General features: G+C 28.4%; 2 protein-coding genes across 2 annotated transcripts in view; one reads left to right on the top strand and one right to left on the bottom strand.

The window, feature by feature from the left end:
* The window catches only part of LOC113389443, a 338,511-nt gene that overhangs the window by 187,685 nt on the left and 129,502 nt on the right, over positions 1-21,324 (bottom strand).
* Positions 1,274-13,696, top strand: LOC113389442 (uncharacterized protein DKFZp434B061-like). The gene is made up of 10 exons (XM_026626475.1): positions 1,274-1,465; positions 3,716-3,930; positions 6,002-6,176; positions 6,416-6,612; positions 6,759-6,913; positions 8,175-8,287; positions 9,591-9,788; positions 11,230-11,327; positions 12,068-12,367; positions 13,585-13,696. Exons 1-10 carry the CDS (start codon positions 1,274-1,276, stop codon positions 13,694-13,696), a joined length of 1,755 nt encoding a protein of 584 aa, XP_026482260.1.

Raw genomic sequence — 21,324 nt, 5'->3', positions numbered from 1 at the left:
ATTATGTACTAAATAATGTATGAGTTTTAGTCTTGAATCAGGTGAGGCAATATTCAAATTTTAAATGAATTGGATTAATGGATTTCACTGAACTTTCATGTAACCAGGACAATTGTTTAATTTTAATCAGTTATTATTTAAATTCGTTTAACACTTTGGGGACGGCTGTCCACCTCAGTGGACAAACATACTCTGTGAGGCACAAGCTATTTTATAAACAATGACTCAGTTTGCATCAAAAAGTTGAATAAATTACATATAGCAGTGATAAACGGTATTGTATTTTGTTTTAAATTATTTTGGTAGTATTTTTAGCCTTTTTCTTTGCTATGTGGTCTTTTTTGTTAATATTTAAAACGACCGAGCGCTTTTAAATATGCCAAAACGACTAGTAAATTTTGTAAAATAAGCAGAAGTGAAGATGAGTTTCAAATAGACATTCATACAGACAAATTTTACGAAATTGCTATTCGCACCGATAATAGTTATAAATGTGATGATGATATTATCCAACTAACAAAAAGAAGTTTGACAAAATAAATGAAGAGCAGGAAGACATTAGCGAATGTGCCGATTCTCCTTCAATAATCGATTTTGGCATACATCAACAAACTCCCCGACTACAAATATCAAGCAATATAAGACATTCAATAGATTATTTTATGTTATATTTTATAAATGAATTATTAGACAATATATAAGAATAAATAAACCATTATGGCAGCAAAAAAATGACCAAATATACTGACTAATCAGTGGCATATTCTAAATACGAGTGAAAGAAAGAGGGATTGAATTGTCTGTTCTGACAGAAAAGCACCAGGAGGAAGGTGGCGAACAACATTTTATTGTAAACCATTGTCAAAATCAACCAGCTATGCATTTTGGGAATTGTTTTGAACGTCACCATTCTTTATAAAATGATCAAAAATTAATTAATAATAAAAATGTATGTCCTTCAATGACCACAAATTTTTATCAAACAAATTGCATAACATACACAATGAATTCAAATTTACAGCCGGTAAAGTAGATTGTTTTGAAATCGGTGCCGTCTCGAAAGTGTTAAAACTCGTATCTTATCTATATATCTCCATAATCTCTCTTAGGCCCAAGTTATTATGGTTCCAAAATATTTTAATAAATCATATTTTCATAAATGCACACATCTGATTCAAGCCTAAGTCTCCTTAATTCACTGCATTTTCTCCTTAATTTCTTTCAATTAATATTTTTCCTGTGTTACTGATTCTTTTATAATTCTATTAGAACGATGACAGCGATATGTTTCGTTTGCAACCTGCCCATCCTGAGTCACCAGGTTGGCCTGGTGTGGCAAGGAGGCAACGGCTGGGACGACCTTGTTCGAGAACAAGTAGAAGAATCCACTCTCAGGCAAAGGCTAGGCGGAGGCAGGAGGGACTCTTCCGCCCAGATTGATGCCATATCATCTCCTCCGACTGAGGTAAATGAGTCGATAATAATATTTTGTATAATTTAGGGACCGATTCTGCCGCACAACAGACCAATGTTATGGCAAGGCCATGTTACGCTCCAACTTCCATACATTATACTACTAAATCATACTGAATACTGTCAAAATGTTATGCATTTACTGTGCATGCAGGCGTTTTACACATAAACTGCAACGTCACTCGTGTGTTATGAAGCTGAGTCAGAAAGACCCTGTTATCTAACATCGTTTTTTTGACATTTGTGCGGTTAATAGGTTAGATTTCTATCTGGAAAACTGAGTAAAACGCTTGACTGCATATCAACCGTATGGCTTTTGTCAAATTCAGTATGGAAAGTGCGTTATATCATAGCTTCGTCATATTTGTCTGCTATGTGGTAGAATCAGTAAATAATCTTCAATTCTACTAAATATATTCCACATCTATCATTAGACTTAAATCACAGTAATTGGAAATATGTGAAAAATGCAATGATGAAATTCTCTATATTGCTCTTCAAAGATACTTCATATTTTATTCTGAACCTTAAATTCAAGCAAAATTATTAATTGCATTGTTATATAAACATAATGTGTTGATCTAATCAAAAACGAATATTTTTATTGTTGCTTTTAATAACCAAACCATAAAGAATTTCTCAATATTTAAAGAATATGGCATATTTATTTATCTTTTTATTTTATATATTTATTTACAACATTTTATTTAATTTTCATAATATTTATTCTGTGAGAACAATACTTTTCTGATAACGAAATCTAAATCCATAGAATCCCTGAAGATTCTATGAAAATAGTTTATTTTAGAAACAATTTATTGTTGTTTCGATAAATGTTTTAACCGGTATTTTTGATAAGTCATAAAATATCCTAAATATTTTTATTAAAAAAATTATTAATTATTAATAAATTATTTATATCGGTTATGCTTTCGCGATTTGTACATGTGTTTTTCAACATTTCAATAATAATCTGTTGTTGAAGTTTTGCAACAATATATTCAGTGAATATTACGTACTGAACGTGTTTATAATATTTGACATATTTCCTTACTTAAGTAAAATAATTAATTGATAAATAAGTTAAGTGTAATTGACAAGTATACTCGTCACGGAAAAGTGGAAGAATATTGTTACTTGACAAGTATATTCGTCATTCGTAAAATCTGTTGACCATTGCTATTTAATTAAAAAAAAATTATCTATTTATATATTTAAAAAAATATTCATTTACACATTAATTCACTTCTTTAAGAATTATGTTAATGTTTTCTGTATTAACGTTTACTTTGCATCTAAATAAAAAGTAAAAAATATACTTTGGGTGGCAAAAAAAGTCTAGAAAAAAAAGTCTAGAACAATATCTCCTTGCAATTATGTATATTTTTTTGATTATGTTACTTACTTGATTATTGTTGGTAACAGAATTTAGCATTTGCCATTCTAAAATTCAAGCAAATCATATCTGTATTTAAGTGACAAGTTAATCAAAAAGGCCTTATTCTAAAAATTTGTCATAACGCTGTTAAACATTTAAATTTTCTGTATTCGGTTTTATTAGCAAAAGAAGCCAGAAGAATAATGTTGTTTTGGGAAATTGAGTATGCCTACTTAAATTTTTTTAGATACTTTTACATTTGACTTATTGTAAAATTGATACAAATTAACCCTCTATGAGTACGCTTACGTTTTATGTCACCTTCTAAATTTTTCCATATTTTATCAAATAATAATGGCTTTTTTTGTTAAGTTTTAATTCTATAATGATGTAATAACACATAATATCAATACTGCTAATCTTTTCTAGGCTCTTCAATATAGAGTCATATAATTTATTAACACCAAACAAAAGTTTAAACTTTGTTGTTTTTCATATAATTTAGTCATATAATTTATTAACTCGAAAAAAAGTTTAAACTTTGTTGTTTTTCATATACAGGCATACATATGTAGGCTTATAATTACTGAATATTTAATTATGTAAAACATAAATTCGGTCCATAGAGAGTTAACTTATTTTACTACAATATAATTGGCCAAATGATAAATGTTATTTCAGGATATGCCTAAAATGCTATCAATCAATAATATTATTTTACTGTTGTAAAAATATATCTTAGTCTGATTTGAAAAAAAGAAAAAAAAGTACAAAAATTTATTAATTTGATATAATTTAATGCAAATAATTGGATTGTGTTTTTAGTAATCCAATTTTTGTTCACATTTGTCAATTTCTTATCAGGTGCGTGAAACATCGCCTCCGCGTGCCGTCGGTACAGGCACCTCCGGCGGCCGAAGACGCCGCAGCAGTTTGGCGCAGCTGACCGACATTCTACGAGAGTGGTCTGGTCCGAGCAGACATGGGAGCACGAAGGCGCCTCTATGTCGAAGGGAAACATTGGCTGATCTGGCCAGGAGTTTACCTTGGGGAAGGCAGCAGAGTGTTGCTGGAAGTAGGTAAGTGAAAATACAGTGAAACCTAGTTAAACAATTTCTCAGGAACTGGACCAAAAAGGACTGGTGTAAGCGTATAATGCGGTACAAGAAAAATAACATACCTAGTACTTATATTTATAAATTATTTTGCAATTCTAAGCCCAGCGGTGGCGCCATCGATTCGAAAGTGGGCTAGCACCAACTAGTCTCGGGTTCGTTGGTTCGATTCCCGCTACCGTGAAATCCCGACATCAGACAACTTTGATGTCCAAGATCCACTTGAGGTTATAGATCTCAAATATAGCCTCAAGTGAAAATGGCCTCTCATGGGTATAGTTGCATATCTTATATATAAAAATGGAGCTCTCGATTAAATGATTCGGTGAAACTCCGATTTGGCCAGTCAAAATCGCGTAGAAACTTTACATTTTTAATTTGAAAATTTTTGTAGAAGCGTAATTTGAATAAAACAATGAACGGTGGCTAATACGTGAAATGTCAAACGTTTTTGACAGATGATGTTCAATTACGTTTAATAAGATGTTTTACGAGAATATTATTTAATTATGATTAAATTGTAGTAAGTAAATTTGTTTGTAGTTTTATTTATATACAAAAACGTTAGTAAACGGGCCGCAAGTGTTACTAGAGACTCAAAATATTAACTTTTTCGAAATGTTAATATGAAAATGCACTTTTTGGCATATTTTTCTCAAACACGGTGTTCTGAAAGATTTCATTTGTATAATTATATACTCATTGGTATTTATAAAACATTTTCTAGGTTATATTATTTTTTATTTATATTATTTAAATTCAGAACCTAAATTTAGTATCGATCAAATGGACATTTTGTCGAATAACATTTCCCCAGTTATAATTTCCCAGAATTTATTGAAGAATAGATAGTAATATATGAAGGTCTGGGGTTAAAAAGGTCCACCGCCGATGTGTCAAAAATCAGTAAAGTTAAGCATTGTCCAACAGCAATATTTGAAAGTTGAGGGAAAAAGATGTATAACTAGCTATAATCTTGATTTGAGAACGGTAATCTTTTAAATGGGGGAGATAAACGGTAATCTTTGAAAATCCATAATAAAAGTATTATCTTTCGTTGATAGTTTTTTAGCATTAGTTAAAAATGTAATTATTTTGTAAAATACCTTTAAAATTATAATAAGGCTTTAAACCTTTTTGCCACCTGCCCGTTTCAAGTTACCCCACCTGTAGGGTAAAAAGGTCTAGATAACAAATTTTTGAAAGACATCAAAAAATCACATTTCTACAATGATGAAGTAGAAGGCAGTTTACTAAACGTAGTCAGATAATTGTTTGTTTGATATGAGTTATTTGTTGTGATATAATTGTTATGATTTTCACAATATAGTTTATATTTGCTCAAATTCGAATTGGACCTTTGTGTCTCGCCCTGCTCTACATATATACTTTTTATTAAAATTACTTTAATTCTTTAAATGTTACTTGAAACTTTACAAAAAGCAGGTCAAAGAAAGAATACTTAATTCATTTTCTATCTCTCCTCGCAAAAATTTAAAAATTTTGTATAAGCTCAGTAGTGTTATTTACAATTATACATAAAATTTAGAATCCAAAAAGAATCTGAAAAACTTGAAACCTAATCAATAAGTCGAAAGACCAAAAAAGACTTTGATGGATTATACTATGTTTTCTATAGAAAGTGTATAAATCTTCCAGTTTGATTATATTGACAAAATATAGACAAACTAATGGGGTTTATTGTTTTTATAATACTTCATTGTATATAGCATTCAAACAACACATCCTTATACACAAATATTAATATTTTTGATTTTCTAGAAATTGTTTAGAATATATCTTACTTAGCATAACAACGTTTGCCGGGTCTGCTAGTATATAATAAAAATGTAGCGAATACTTTGTGTATAGTTAAGTCATAATTGGATTGGACAACTACTGGGTTGCCATCCGCGCAAAATTTATATAATAAAGTAAAAACAATTACCGTATGTCCTAAGTGTGACAGATTGTATTTTTTTCTAAATGTTGCAATTCTATCATTATTATTAATAGTTGGAATTATTGTTTTCAGAGGTGTTCAACGTCAACAAACCATAAATCGTGCGCCTCCAAAACGAAGAGAATCTAGTGCCGACTCTGGTATCAAATCTTTGACCTCTCGTTCTCGAAGGGACTCCAGGGCTTCTGATTTTAAATCAGATTTGGCCAGGTTGTGGTCCAGAGGAAAATCTGGAGATGACGATAAGGTAATACAGATATTATAAATGTTCAAGTTAATAAAATTGAATTGGGAATATTACTACATATTCTCTAGTTTGGACAGTGTTTTTTCTATTAACATATATTCAAAACAAGGATATATAAGACAAATTGTAAAATTAAACTAGTATCTGACGAAATCTGACGTCATACGTTGTAAGAATTCTGTTTATTGAAACCAGTCTATTTTTTATGATTAATTCTAATGTTATATTTTTTTTATTAGGATACTAGTACATCAGGTGTCGGTTCGATGACTGGCAGTGGCCTTGGTGGTAGCAAAGATCGAGAGACTCCTCCTTTGGGTCCTACTTTTGCACAAGTGCCACAAGGACCTCAAGGTCCTCCACCTCCTAGGGTTGTGTCTGCCAGAAGAAAAAGAAGGGACTCGAGAGCTGCTCTGGATGTACCGCCAAATTTTAGGTAATTGATTAGTTAATTAGATCTGTATGTATGCTTCTTTAAAGTTGAACTTCGAATTAAGACAGATAGTGTCACAGAAAATTATACAAAGTCTTGATACTTTAGTATTATATTTTGTTCATGATATATTTTTTTTCTATTTCTAGACAAGAACAGCGTCCGTCCACCTCGTCGACTGCCACAACTGCAAGTGATTCTTTAGGGCCTCCGGATGGAACACCTTCTGGTTTGGCCCTGCCGCCTCCTACCATTGTTATGAGCAGTGTCACACCGCCATCTACATCGCCAACTGCACCTCCAAGTGTTGGAACTACTGGTAATATTCCTAAAAACCACACTTCGGGACCCATTCTGCTGCATAACAGACAAATGTTATGGCAAGGCCATGTTACGATCCAAGTTCCATACATTATGGTACTGAATCATACTGAATACTGTCAAAATGTCATGTACTTGCTGTGCATTCAGGTATGTTGCACATAAACTGCAACGTCACGTGTGTGTTATAAAGCCGAGTTAGAATGACCCTGTTATCTACCATCGTTTTTTTGTCATTTATGCAGTTTCTAGGTTAAGTTTTCTATTTGAAAACTTGAGAAATACGCCTGACTGCACAGCAAAACTATGGCTTATGTTAATATTTAGAACGAATTTGTTTGGAAAGTTCTTCATAACATAGCCTTGCCATAACATTTATCTGTTATGCGGTAAAATCGGTTCCTACATGTCATAACTTACAGAAAATATTCTGATATTAATTTATATGATATTTGTTTTCATCACATTTAAATTTTTGTTCATGTTCTATTGTTTTCAATATAATTAATATTGACTAAATTTAAAGTAATAGTTATGTTTAATGTATTAAAGTTCAAATAATTCTTTTGGTATCTTCGTAAGTGCTGGTAGGTATTCATGTAAGATTTTATACATCGTGCTTTGTAGAGTAAATGAAACCTAAGAAACCTAAGAAACAAACAAAATCTTGATTAGCATTACAATGACTTCTTCCATATTTATATAACAAAGAAGAACAAGCAAAAACAATGTTATGGCAAGGCCATGTTACGCTCCAACTTGCATATATTAAGCTGCTGAATCATACGTCAAAATGTCATGTATTTGCTGTTCATTCAAGGGGTTTTACACATAAACCTGCAACGTCACTTGTATGTTATGAAGCTGGGTCAGAAAGACTCTGTTATCTAAGATAGTTTTTTTTTGACATTTGTGCGGTTATGGGTTAAGTTTTATATCTGACAACCTGAGAAATATGCCTGGCTGAATAGCAACCACATGGCTTCTGTTAATATTTAGTATGGAAAGTTCATCATAACATAGCCTTGCCATAACATTGGTCTGTTGAGCAGCAGAATCGGTTCATAAGTATATTTTTTGTAATTCCATACATACCCAGTACTCTTACTTTTTAGTTAATAAGTTGACGTGACTAAATAATTATTCAACAAGTTTTAAATGGTGTTACTTCTAAGATAGTTTTCTAGGTTAGTAATTAGGTTTTAAGCTATATTAGTGAAAAAATTGTAATTTTTCTTATAAAGGTCGCCGTGATTCTACAACTCAATGTGATGGACCTAGAACTGCAAATTCTTCAAGAAGAGAATCCAGGGTTTCTCCTGATAGACCTGCAAGAATGCAGAGGCTTCAAAGACAGGTACAAGTTTGAATAAATTTTACGTTAAATTTTGTTTAAAAATTTGTTTAATTATCGAAAATAATTTTATTTATAAATTATATAACCAAATGAACACTAGTTCAATACATTGAATCCACAATAAATAACCGGATTATGACTAAAAAATTCTACTCGAATTTTTGTCTTCGGAGATATTTCTATTATTTATATTATTTAAAAATGTTATGAATTATTGGATTTTTAATTTGCTATGCATTTTACTTTAAGATATATTCTGAAATATTGGAAATGTGAGAATGTGATACAATTGAATTTTAGCAATAAGTTTTAAATCACATTTAACATTGTTTTCTACTTCATTTAGCAATATATATTTAGATCAAATTTTTCGCTTATATAAAATTTTACCCCAAATGTAAGTTGTACTTCACAAACGTAACAAAGTTATAAAATATATATGATAAAAAATTTATAAAATATATTATATTAAAAACGAATAAATAAAATTCTACATTTTGCTTCATACGATGAAAATATGTTCATATAATCTGATCTATTAAAATTATTCTGAATATACTTTTAATTTTCAACTTCTACGTATCAAGACAATATTTTGGTTTTCTCGAATCCATGTCATTTTTTATTTTTTGGCTTGAACCTAAGATGAATATTTTTTAATTATCATTTTTAATATTTTTAGAAACATGATTCAACATCGTGCCAAAATTCAAGATAGCAAAAAACTGTTTATTTTGATAGCAAAAAACATTGGAAAATTATGACTCCCAGGGATAAACTTAGTTGCTTTTTTATAATCATATATCGTTGCCTTTATTTTTTTACCAAACCAAAACTCACAAATATTATTTTGCAAGTCTTCCGTAACTAACAAAATCCAACAGACCCGTGAAATAGGTCTACTAGAAAAACCCGTAGGTTGCGTTTAAATGTACTTTTTAAAGTAATATATCATTAAAACGGTGACTCTGAGCAAAAAAAGTATGGATTCATTTTTCATAGATAATTTTATTCTTTACAATATTGTCACAGATAATTTTGCGATGGAACTGACCATTTAACTAAAAATCGCAAAAGGGTCATTTTTTACCTTTGACCTTGTGCCATTTTTTTTGCTCGCATCGGATTGATGAGGGCTTTTCAGATTTCTTCTATAATTGTATTTCAAACAATTTTGCCAAGTTGCAGCCCATTATGAATTATTGTAACCTTAAATGCTTAAATTGATCGGGCTAATAATTATCTTAATTTCTTGAAATCATTTGACCTCAGTCTAATCTTCACCTTGTTTACATTATTGCAGGCCACTGCTTATGATGAAAGTTGCTTGCCTCCAGGTGTTTGGACTGGCGGTGCCAGCAGACGTGGCTCAAATTCCCCAGAAAACAACATCAACAATAACAACATAAACATAAACAATTTGAGTTGCGAAGACGATACAGGAGAAAGAAAACATACGCCCAGGAGGGATAGTTTGAGCCCGGACAGTGCTGGAGTTACGGTATATATATATATATATATATATATATATATATATATATATATATAATTAATAAACTTAAATTTAACAATACAATTATGTAACACAGTTGGAACTTGAAATAAAAAAACATCTTTGCTTCTATAATATAGTGACTTATTGAATAAAACATCATGATACTGTAATGTTCCCTATTAATAATTCATAAGTGTCTTGATGGTAAAAAATTCTTGAAATATCTTCAAAATTAACCCTTTCCACTCGGCTGTTTTCCCATGAGAACAACGTGAGTCTGTCGGAGCTCTCGTATGTCTACTCTGAAATGTTGCTTTATAAATACGTCTTTATTTATAAAGCAAAATTTTATTTATTTTATCTAAGTTTTTTAATTTTGTTTTTGTTAGTTAAATATTGTTGAAACAAAAATTATTTTATGAATATATAAAAATAAATCACTGTTTTGCTTCTGAATCAAAAAAGACTACAAATCGTTACAAAAAATAATTAGTGGGCTTTTTAATTTGAAAATATTTGCAATGTGACAGCACATTTCAATTTACCAAAAAGTATATAATATGTGTATATAATATTGTTATAAATTGTTATGAATAAATCTAAAAAGTGATTATAAATCATTACGTAATTTTTAATCTAATGAATATATACATATAGCTTACTATATTTTAAATTATATTTTTTAATATATTCAATACAGTACATAGTTTATATCAAAATTATTAATTTCAAAGGAAAATAATGAACTAAATATTTAATATTAGATTTATATATTAAAGAACTTTAACTTAACGGATAATAAGAAACTTTTAGGTAAATTTCACATAAATTGATTATTAATATTTGGATCTTCCAGAATATCAAAAAACTTAGCTTATATTTCAAAGCAAAGTGTCATTGATCCCTATAATATAATAATAGTGAATTGATAAACTAAAAAAATTACACTTTTTCTATTGAAAAACAATGATTAAATAAGAATTTTTTCTAATATTTTAATATTATATTTTGTTTCTCTTTAAGAACATGTGAAGTTTATCATATTGTCTTACATAAAAAAATAACTCATAAAAACTCCAATATTTACTTAATGTAATTATTGAATAAAAGAATTTCTTTTGCAACAAATTGACGAATGTATTTAGACATTTTAGATAAAGCAAGTTTAAATCGAGTTAGAGTGAATTACTCTTTCGTGAATTTATGTTTTTTTATTAATAAACGGTTAAAAAATTACTTTTAATTCAAAATAAAATGTCGTTCAATTAAGTCGTCCAAATATCGTATCTATTTTACAAGTCACAAATCAATTCAATTTTTCGTGGGTTTGAAGTACCAAATTGCTCTGAACTAAATATCTTTAAATTATTATTAATATTCAACAAAAGTATTGTTTGTTTACAAATTTTATATAAAAGTGTTTAACTATTTTTTATTTATTTTACAGGCACGATCACGAAGAGATTCTAGAGCTTCACGATTAAGTCCTGATCGAGAAATGGATTTGCCTGGATCTTCCAGAAGACATAGTAGACGACTGAGAAGGTAAAATTTAATTTACTAAACTTTATTGAAAAAATTGTAAATTTTATCTATTTGCCAGTTCTATTTAATATTTACAACGTTACCAAATTAAATTATAATTGTAAATAAAAATACTACATTAACAAAATATCGGTTTTATCAGTATCAGGAGAACCTTACTTTTCGAACAGGTAATACTTGACAATATCAATTAAGAACTACCTCATTGAATTACGAATTTAGTATTTATTAAATTGTTATATCCAACAAATGGATCAAAATTGTGATGATTTTAACAAAATTTACGAGGCTAAAACAATCCTGTAGATTTAGATAGATAATATATGTGACTTTTTTTTTGCTTTTCCTGCATAAGTTCTTCTGCATTTTTGGTACAACCAATATTGGTTATAACAATTTGAGGCCTGACAAAATTTCTATAAATTTTAACAGATAATGCATCAGAAGCTTTCTATTCTTTTTTGCTCTCTTCCCGTAAGTCCTTCTGCATATTGGTTCATTCATTCAGTTCTTTTAATTTTTCTTATATGGTGTGGTTCAAAATACAGTTTTTTTATTTTAATAATAACATCTAGTCAAGGTTATTCCCTCTTAATTTTGCAGTATTTCTTCATTTATAACTCCATCAGTCCACCTTATCTTCCATATATGTCCAATTTTAATATTAAACGTAATCATTACCATATATTATTATATAAATTTTTAACTACTTAATTACTTAAAATATTTCATATTTCTAGACAAAGTAGTACAGCAGTAACAGGCGGTTTATCCAACCACCACCATCACCAACGAAGTCCAGACTCCAGCAGCTGCGCCTCTTCCCGAGATCCAAGTCCTGCAGGTGGTGGAGGCACCACAATATTGAGTGGTGGTCCCCTGGTGGACGCACCACCAGGATCTCGTCCTGCAATCAGGAGACAATCGACGACCGAAGAGATATTGATAGCGAGAGGATTCAGAAGACAGTCGACTACTGAGGAGATGATCAGGTGCAGGAATTTTAGGAGGCAGAGCTCGCAGAGTGATGATACATCGAGGTAAAAAAAAATAATTTTGTAGATATATGGATGAGATTTTTTTGCAAAGTTTAAAGGCTGCGTTTTTGCGTTGAGCATGAATTTGAAGTCAAAATTGAAAGTCTGATGGATAAAATTGGAGAAGATTAGACTGCGACAAAATCTTCGATTTAGAAGTTTTTTTGATTGACAATTAAAATGTTATAATTTCTGTCGTTTCCTGGTTTTTTAAGGGGCACAACTAGTGTGAAGTTTTCAAAAAATCGAATTTTCAATTTTTTCATATTTCGATGGATTATACCTTTAAAAATAACATACCAAAATTTTAAATCGTTATCTTAAATAGTTTTTCAGTTATTTAAAGAGTATATATTGTATATAATATAACAATCATTTAATTTTAACGCGTTTTTCTCGAAACAGCATTTTTCGAATTTGCTGCAGCGATTACTCAAAAACAAATGATCCGATCACTATCAAATTTTTTTTTACATGTTCTATATATAGTACTCCATAAAATGAACTATCGATTTTTTGATCGGATCAAAAATCGAATTTTGGCAGACCAAATTTTCTGGTAAAATTCGACTTATTTTTTAAAAATGCCGTCATTTTGTCAATTTTTGATTTGTTTTCTTTATCGTAGTTCATTTTACAGACAATATTATGTAGTTTAACAAGAATTTTTTATTTTAATTTTATCCACGTAGAAGGCCGGAATCACTGCAGCAGTGAAGGGCCTTCTTTTTGTCGCGCCGTTGAAGATCGACGATAAGTTTAAAAATATTAAATTTTTTTCTTCAAACATTTTACTATGTATTCTCAAAACATGTGTAAATATATTCCTAAAATTTTGAAATGATTGATAACGTAGTTTTTTAATATAAATTCTCAAAAATCACATTTTTTTAGGCGTTTACACTAGTCGTGCCCCTTAAGCCTTAAATGGCATGTGTGTACTAGATTTCTGCAGAAATTTTTCTTTGATATTGAGCACATTCTTATATTTTTCATCTGTAATTTGCAAACCTATTTACTTCTTATTGCTCCTAGATGATCTGCAAACATGTTTGCAGTTATTTCAAAATTTGTTAGCAAATTTTTGCTGAAAGTTGCAAAAAAATACGAAAAATCTAATAAATTTTAATCGCATATATCTAAAAAAAATTTTAAGTAAATAAATTAATCTAAATTATATTTAAGTAGATATAAATTTTATCTCTTTCTTATTATTACAGATATCGTGGCCGAAGAGATTCTTGTGCCCAAATAACAGATGGTACTTTTGAAACAATGACTGTGGAAACCACATCTACATTTTTTGATTCGAGTACACAAACCGGTGAGTGAATTTTGATTTTGCACGGTAATAAATATTTTTTCCGGTACATATTTTATATTTGTGATTAAATTAAGACATTATGAACACATATACTTGGTCAATTTTTAAGAAATGTGGATTATTCGGTTTTAAACTGGTCGTTGCAAAACCAGTTATCGTTTCTCTAAAGGTCATCAGTAAATTTAATATTTTTATGTGATGTATTTTTTCTTGTTCCAATTATTTTAATTATTTTATAATTTCCAACAGAAAAAAGAACTTGGTCTGATAGTGAGTCAGCAATAATATTCGCAAAACGAATATTTGTTCAAAATAATAGAGAAAAATAAATATTTTATAGTATCTTTCTTAAGAAAGTCTGTAAAAAACTGAAAAAGTTTAATTGAAATTAATTAGCATTTTTTAACTATGTGGGAGGAAACTATATGGCAAACTTGTTGATGAAATCATAAAACTAGATCAAAAAAATAATGAGAAATGTTATTTTGTTGGATCGAATCGTATAAGTCTAAACCCTTCTTCAAATTTAATATAAGTTTATGAAGTCGATGTAGGCGTTGAGGATGAATTCCTTGACTTCCCACACGTTAAGAAGAAATATGTATGTATATATATATATATATATATATATATATATCGTAAAGAACCTGCCTGAACCTAACATTTTGAAAAGGCGGTTTAGTAAACTTGTATTGAATGGTTGTGAATGTTGACAGTTAACAAAAAAGTTCATACAATTATTTCCTAAATTGATTTTCAACATTATTAAATTATAATTTTGTGAAATCAAGCAGCATATCATGATTTAAAATTTGTTAAATTATTGTTTATTATTCAAATATTTTTATTATCATTGTTCCTATGACTGAGAATTGAAATAGAGTTTCATAGAGTATATATATTAGATTTACAAAACTATCAAATTTTTTTTTAAATTTATAACTACCGGTGTAATTTTTTGACTCTAAATTGAGGTTTATCAAAATGCACACGTTGAGCAAAAATGATAATTCAAATCAATTTCGAAGCTTTAATTTTCTTTGCTTTAATTATATGCGAGTTGTTTTAAAACATTTAAAGTTTATGCATTGTGTTTTTTTTTAATTTATTAATTTCGACTACAAACAGTTTTATAATATCTTATTACAATATATTTACATTTTTTCTAAATGACTTAGTAATTCAAATATAATTTCTATTTGATGTTAAACTGTTTCTGGTTGGTATCATTTATGATTTATGATCATTTGGACTTTGTATCTTAATAAACACTGCGAAAATAAAATGTGAATCATAACTCAATTTATATCAAAGTTTATAAAAACTAACAACTATCATTTCTGATTTTTTTTTTCTTAAAATTAATTTGTCAACATTAATTAAAATTTCTAAGTTTTTAATATTTCAAACAAAAACTAAGATTTATAATATTGTCGTTAAAGCTGGATATAATTGCACACGAGCCAAAAAAAAAATTGGTTCAGTAGTTTAGGAGACCATTCCGGACTACTTTGTTATACGTGCTTTATATGCAGGGTGTCTCAGAATTCAACGTCAAATCGAGAAAGGATGATAGTATTGATCTTAGATATCTTGAAAAAATTAAAAAAAATGTCTCACGTTAATTTCAAATTATAAGCTTTTTAGTGCAATATGTTTAGTATGTGTGTGTGTGTGCGCGCGGATACAAATTTTCGTCGATGATGAAAAAACGCCATTTGGCGGTCAAAAATGATCATTAGACATATGTACATCAAATTTTTAAAAATGTTCAAAATATTACAAAATGTAAAAAAAAATCTTTTTATTTAAAAAAAAATCAATATTTTTAAAAAACTTCAAAATTCTTAAAAATCAAATATTTTTTAAGTTTGAAAAAAAATTTAGGTTTTGGTACGGAAAGTTCTAGCAATTTGCCTTAAGGCACGATGCCATGAACTACTAGTTATAATTAGGAATTAACTGGGAATTTTACTAAATATAGTATGATAATTGTTCATTTCATAGGTATTATATGTTGTGATATAGTTTATTTGGTTTAGACAGTATAATCGCTAAAAGTCAAATTGAACATTTGTGACCCGCCCTATAATATAATGCAAATATACAATAGTTTTTAGTACTCTTCAAATTTACAAACCTTCACCAAACCCACCAACCTCACCACTTACCCTTACTTGTCTCCACCGTTCGATGGCGCCTGCAATTCTCCACCCTATCCCGGTTTTCTTTCCCTGGATCTCCTTTATTTTTGTTTCATCCCTTACTCTCGCCCTACAAATGGCGTACGGCCATGCGTACACGCGCCCAGCCGAACGTGTCTGTCCGTCTGTCATGCCAAACTGTTGCGGGGGCGTTGCTTCCATTCATTCACAAGAATCGAACTGAGGAGTTGAATTGTGATAAAAAAATAAAATATAGTTGATGAATTGAATACTGTATAGTTGAATTAAATTTTAGTGAAAATTTTTCGATGGTTTATTTTGTGCTTTTCGAGGGTTGTTCGCGAATTATGTCGCGGGGTTGTATTATGTGATGTTTTGGTGGCGAAAAAGAGATGGAAAAGGAAAATTGTTTTTTGACATTCGTAGTGGATTTGTAGTACGTGAGGTATTGTGACATTTGGTTGGTGAAGGTTTTGTGAACGAATTGTAGTTTGTTTTTGCAAGATTTTGCCAAACTTGAAATTCTGTGTAAAATTGAACGAAAACGTAGAGGTTATGATAATATATATGATCCTCTTTAACATTCGTGTGTGATTGACTTTAAAATTGACAACATTTGGATAAACACAAAAGTTTGCAGTGTTAATAAAATGACATGAAAGACAATATTTTATTACCATTAGTTTCCATAGTTTAGGTTACCTTAATTTTTGTGAATGAAACGTATATCAATCGACCAAATACATTGTGTTACTTTTACTAATTCAAAATTCTATAACTACAGTGTCTAAATTTAGAATGGAGTAATTTTTAAACGTATAGCATAGACTTTAGTTAAAATAAAAAAGTGTTTTTTGTAGAATGTTGTTCTAAATTTGGTGCTATTTAAATTTTCATTATAATTAATGGTGTAATATCCCAGGTAAATTTGATGTTACTAATAAAGTATCAAAATGTATTTGCAACATTTGAAGTATAAAGGAAGTTTTTAAGAACTATATTGGGTAAATTTTGTGAACGGAATATTTAGTTCATTTCCTAAATATATAAAGGTAGTGAATTTTTTGTATTGAATATCGAACATTATAAAATATTAGGACGTATTTCCAATGCGCAAAGTAAATAAAATATTTATGAACATAAAAATAGTGAACATCTTGTATTGAATATAACAGTATAAATTATAAGAACGTATTTCCAACATCCAAAGTAAAAACAAGAACAATATTCGCTAACATCCGTATATACAAAATGTTTTATCATTTTCAAAATAGTAAAAAATGCATTGAATATAGCAACAATGTTTATTAAATTATTTTAATTTTCTAAATTAAATTTTGCAATAAAACATAGTACGTTTTTTATTCGAAATTTCTGTTTCAAATTGAATTAAGAATTTAAGTAAATATTTTATTTCTATGTAAGAAAATTATTATTGATAGAAATATATAAATTCATTAATTCGAATGAAACAACGTTATTTAAAAATACGGGAATTCTCTGCCAAATTCTGCTATATTCGTTTCTAGTTTACTTCAAATTCGCTTGAATTTTAAGTAACTATTCTGTTTTCATTTGAGAAAGATATTATTAATAGTAATATAAAATTTGGTGATTCGAATAATAGAATATTATTCGACTAATATCATTAGTCAAAAATATGGCAATCCACTTCGGTTAATTCTTTATCAAATTTTACTATATTTGTTCCTAGTTTAATTAAAATTATAAAAATACAAAGAATTCTATTCAATATGGAAATATCTTTGAAATTTGAAAAGTATTTACAAAACAAAAAATATTGCAAACAATAGTATGAGTTTTTACACTGGATAATTTACACATATTGATAAATATAATAAATTAATATTAATTATAAACAATTTAGCCAATAGCATTGGCGTCTTGGTAAATTCATGTAAACTTTGGCTAATTTTTTTCAAATAATTTGAAATCAAATCAAATATAAAATCAAGTGTTGATAAAATTACAAAACACAATATATTCATTGTTTTTATAAAACTCAATTTTTTATTTGAATAATTAATACTAAACCTTAAAAAAGTATATTGAGCTCAAGATTAAATTGAATCTCAATTAATATTATATTTGAGAAAAGCAACTATAACACGATAATTTAAATAGTGCTTTGAATAACTTTCTAGGAACACTTGAAATAATATTTTAAAAAATTATTATATTTTATAAAATATATTAATCTCTAAAAACTATTAAAATCTTTTATGTGAACTACTACCACCCAATCTGTTTTTGTTAAAATCAATCATTCAATCATCAAATAAAATAATCGATCATTATTTAAAAAAATCTAATTTTCTATGCGTAACTTACATAAGGTAAAAAAAATGTTTTTTATGACAATATTAGTAAAAAGTGGTGAGGTTGATTCTGTGTCAAATTTTTTATAAATGGATAAAACAATACTTTACTAAATCGGTGAAAATTGATATTTGATTCCATAAAAGGACTCGTATAAAATTGTTTTGTGTGGTGTTTTCTGATTCTGGAGAATTTTTATTTTGTGTCCATAAGAAATGATCGATTAGTGAAACGTGCGTGATGTCCTGTTTTGACAGCAGAGGGTAGTGAACTGTCAACGGTGGAGAGAAGAGAATTTTGAGGCTATGAAATCGGACAGCGTGAACGGGACGCCCTTTAGGGTAGATATTTTCTCTTAATTATTTAATAATATTTTATACATTTATTAGACAAGAATTGATAATTATATTATTAATTTTTGTAAGAAAATATAGCAAAGATCTTAACTATTAGATACATTTTTTTGTCAATAGTGTATTTTGATCCACATTTTATAGTAATAGACATAATTAGTAAAAATATAAAATATACCGAATTTTGAATTTTTAAAATTTATAATTTAAATTTGACGTTTTTCGACGTATATTGTAACGAAAATTAATATTATCGCCGCTCAATATTATTTTGTGATGATAATTATCAAACATAGTCATGATCTTAATATATATTTTATGTCTATGGCAAAAAGTTTTTATTTTATATGGAATTTTTTTTTTTTTTTTAATATTTTTTTTAAAAAAAAGAGCAATTTATTCTTGTTCAATTGACACAAAATTCTGTATTTCTTCATGTGTTCCTTAAATATATAAAACACATAAATATTCTTCAATTATATACATATTCTCAAATCAATCTCTTCCAAAGATTTTGTTCAAAATATATTTAAAAATGTAACAAATTAATAATATTGTAAGGCGCTTCGTACGAATTATATTTTTTAAAGTATGTACGCACTTACATATTTTTTTTAATATATATGTATTGATACTGTATGTATATGTATCAACATATTGTTTAAAAATAGCATACTTTACTTGTTTTTAGATAATGGTGATGCATTTTCACCCGAAAACTTTTAACTATTGCTTTCTAAAGTTAATGTATTGAATTTATTCTAGAAAAAGTGTTATGAAAAATACCTCAGCACAATATTGGTATAGAACCTAGATGGGTGACTTATCGTTTTAGAATATAGAATGGGAAATTATATAATTACTATATGACCCGACAGTCCTGCACCCATATCTTCAATTCAAAAGTTCCAAATTTTCTAATATCCTATCCTATACTTTTTAATATCCTATTTGATGTCATGCCTTTGTGATTCATTCATGGTCTTAGCATTATTAGAAAAAAATCACACTTGATTTTACCACACAACATAATTGCTTCAATAATTTTGTCTATAATTTTCATAAACTCGTACGATATATTAGTAGCTTTTTGACAATTATAATTTCTAAAGTACATTTTTTTCACAAATAATTTAATAAACATTATTGTTTATATTTAAATCTTGGTTGAATTAATTTGTAAAATCTAGTTCATATGAGCACTCTTCAATCTAAGATCTACTTGTTAAATATTCCATATCCAATGCCAAACAAATGAATTTTTGACACATGAAACAAAATTCTAAATCATTTTTTAAGAAGTAGAAATATTTTTTGTATTGTTAAATAATTTAGTAAAGTAAACCAAAATGCGACATGCATGAGTTTAAAAAAATAATGTATATGCAATTTTGGACTTATTGCGTTATTTAATAAACTGAATGATACAATTTCATCTGCCAAACATATAGTTGGCTGTATCTTATATTATTTTAATTTCTGGTAAATCTCAGCTGCTTTTCGGCAGTAATAATGTAGGCATTACATATTTCTTGTATATTGTATTCTTATTACCCAGGCTCAAAATTTCATCTAAATTTAAATTTCAAGTGAATTAACATTTTTAGCAGATGACATTTCAAATGTCAAACCATGATAAATGTTTTTTTTGTAGTTTTTGCCATTCATTTGTACAATATTACTATAGTTTTATCGTTCATTAAATCTTAAAAAATTTCTTTGACAAACTCTAAAAAGAATGATCAAAATCCCAATAACCGTTTAGGAGAAGTATCAAATCATACACCCGTACAGAAGATTTTTATATATAAGATAACATGTTACCGAACTTGTGATTTAGTTCAAAAGATTTGCTAATAATGTTCTATTCTGACTTTCATACAGTCATGAATGTTACCTCGTCAAGACGAAATCCATATTCGTGATATTCGCCTCTTAATATTTAGCGGAATTTCTGGCTCTAATATTCGGACGTGAAATTGAAATTCCGGTCGGCTTTTTATATGAAAAACTAAAAGAGCGGAAGCGAACATGATTGGCATTCGTGCGCGTTTTCCGCCTTCCTAAGCGTATGTCGATGAAAAAACAAAAATCACATTTTTTACACCTTTTCTATATGGAAAAGTATATAAGCAACTATATTAATCAATAATGTGAACGGTGAAAATTAAGTCTTAGTGGGCAAGAGTGTATTATTCAGATTTGCACTTCCAAAATGCCATTTTGATTATTATTAGTAGTACTAGTACTAAGTACTAAATACGATTTCTAATTTAATACTACACCATTTTTAGTTTTTATTACATAGCCACCAAAATTTTATAATTCTTTTAATATTAAGTAATTTGGTAAACCTCTAACCTAAGTGAAAGATAATTCATAAATGAGTCAAAGGCAATTTAATTTTCTTTAATTAAATTTGAGTGTTAAAAATTTGGTTCTGGAAGTATTCAACACCATATTCTGAAAGTATTTTAAACATACATATATATTAGAATATATTTATAGAATATATTATGATATATCAGATATACATATCAGAATATATTTTGTTTTTTACAAACAATTCAATTTAAATAGCAAATAGCTACTGTTACATTTGACGAATACACTCGTCAATACTGCCATTTCTGCATGATGACTATATTTGTCAAAAACAGTTAACTTGTTAAAGAATTTATATATTACTTCTAGGAATAGGTATTCAATCTGATTCAATTCATTTTTTGACTAAACCTTTATGTAAGCAGTTTTACAATTCAAATCTCTATGGTCATT

This window comes from Ctenocephalides felis, unplaced genomic scaffold, assembly GCF_003426905.1.
Source record: "Ctenocephalides felis isolate EL2017-DRISC unplaced genomic scaffold, ASM342690v1 CF-g0.4_SCAFFOLD_03573, whole genome shotgun sequence".
NCBI classification, from domain to species: Eukaryota; Metazoa; Arthropoda; class Insecta; order Siphonaptera; family Pulicidae; genus Ctenocephalides; species Ctenocephalides felis.
This window is presented reverse-complemented; position numbering and strand designations above follow the sequence as displayed.

Excerpts from the sequence above, each read along its gene's own strand:
- LOC113389442 (XM_026626475.1), top strand. The coding sequence starts at position 1,274 with ATGACAGCGATATGTTTCGTTTGCAACCTGCCCATCCTGAGTCACCAG. Across the intron at positions 6,613-6,758 it reads GATGTACCGCCAAATTTTAG|ACAAGAACAGCGTCCGTCCA; the intron begins GTAATTGATTAG and ends TTCTATTTCTAG. Across the intron at positions 8,288-9,590 it reads TGCAGAGGCTTCAAAGACAG|GCCACTGCTTATGATGAAAG; the intron begins GTACAAGTTTGA and ends ACATTATTGCAG.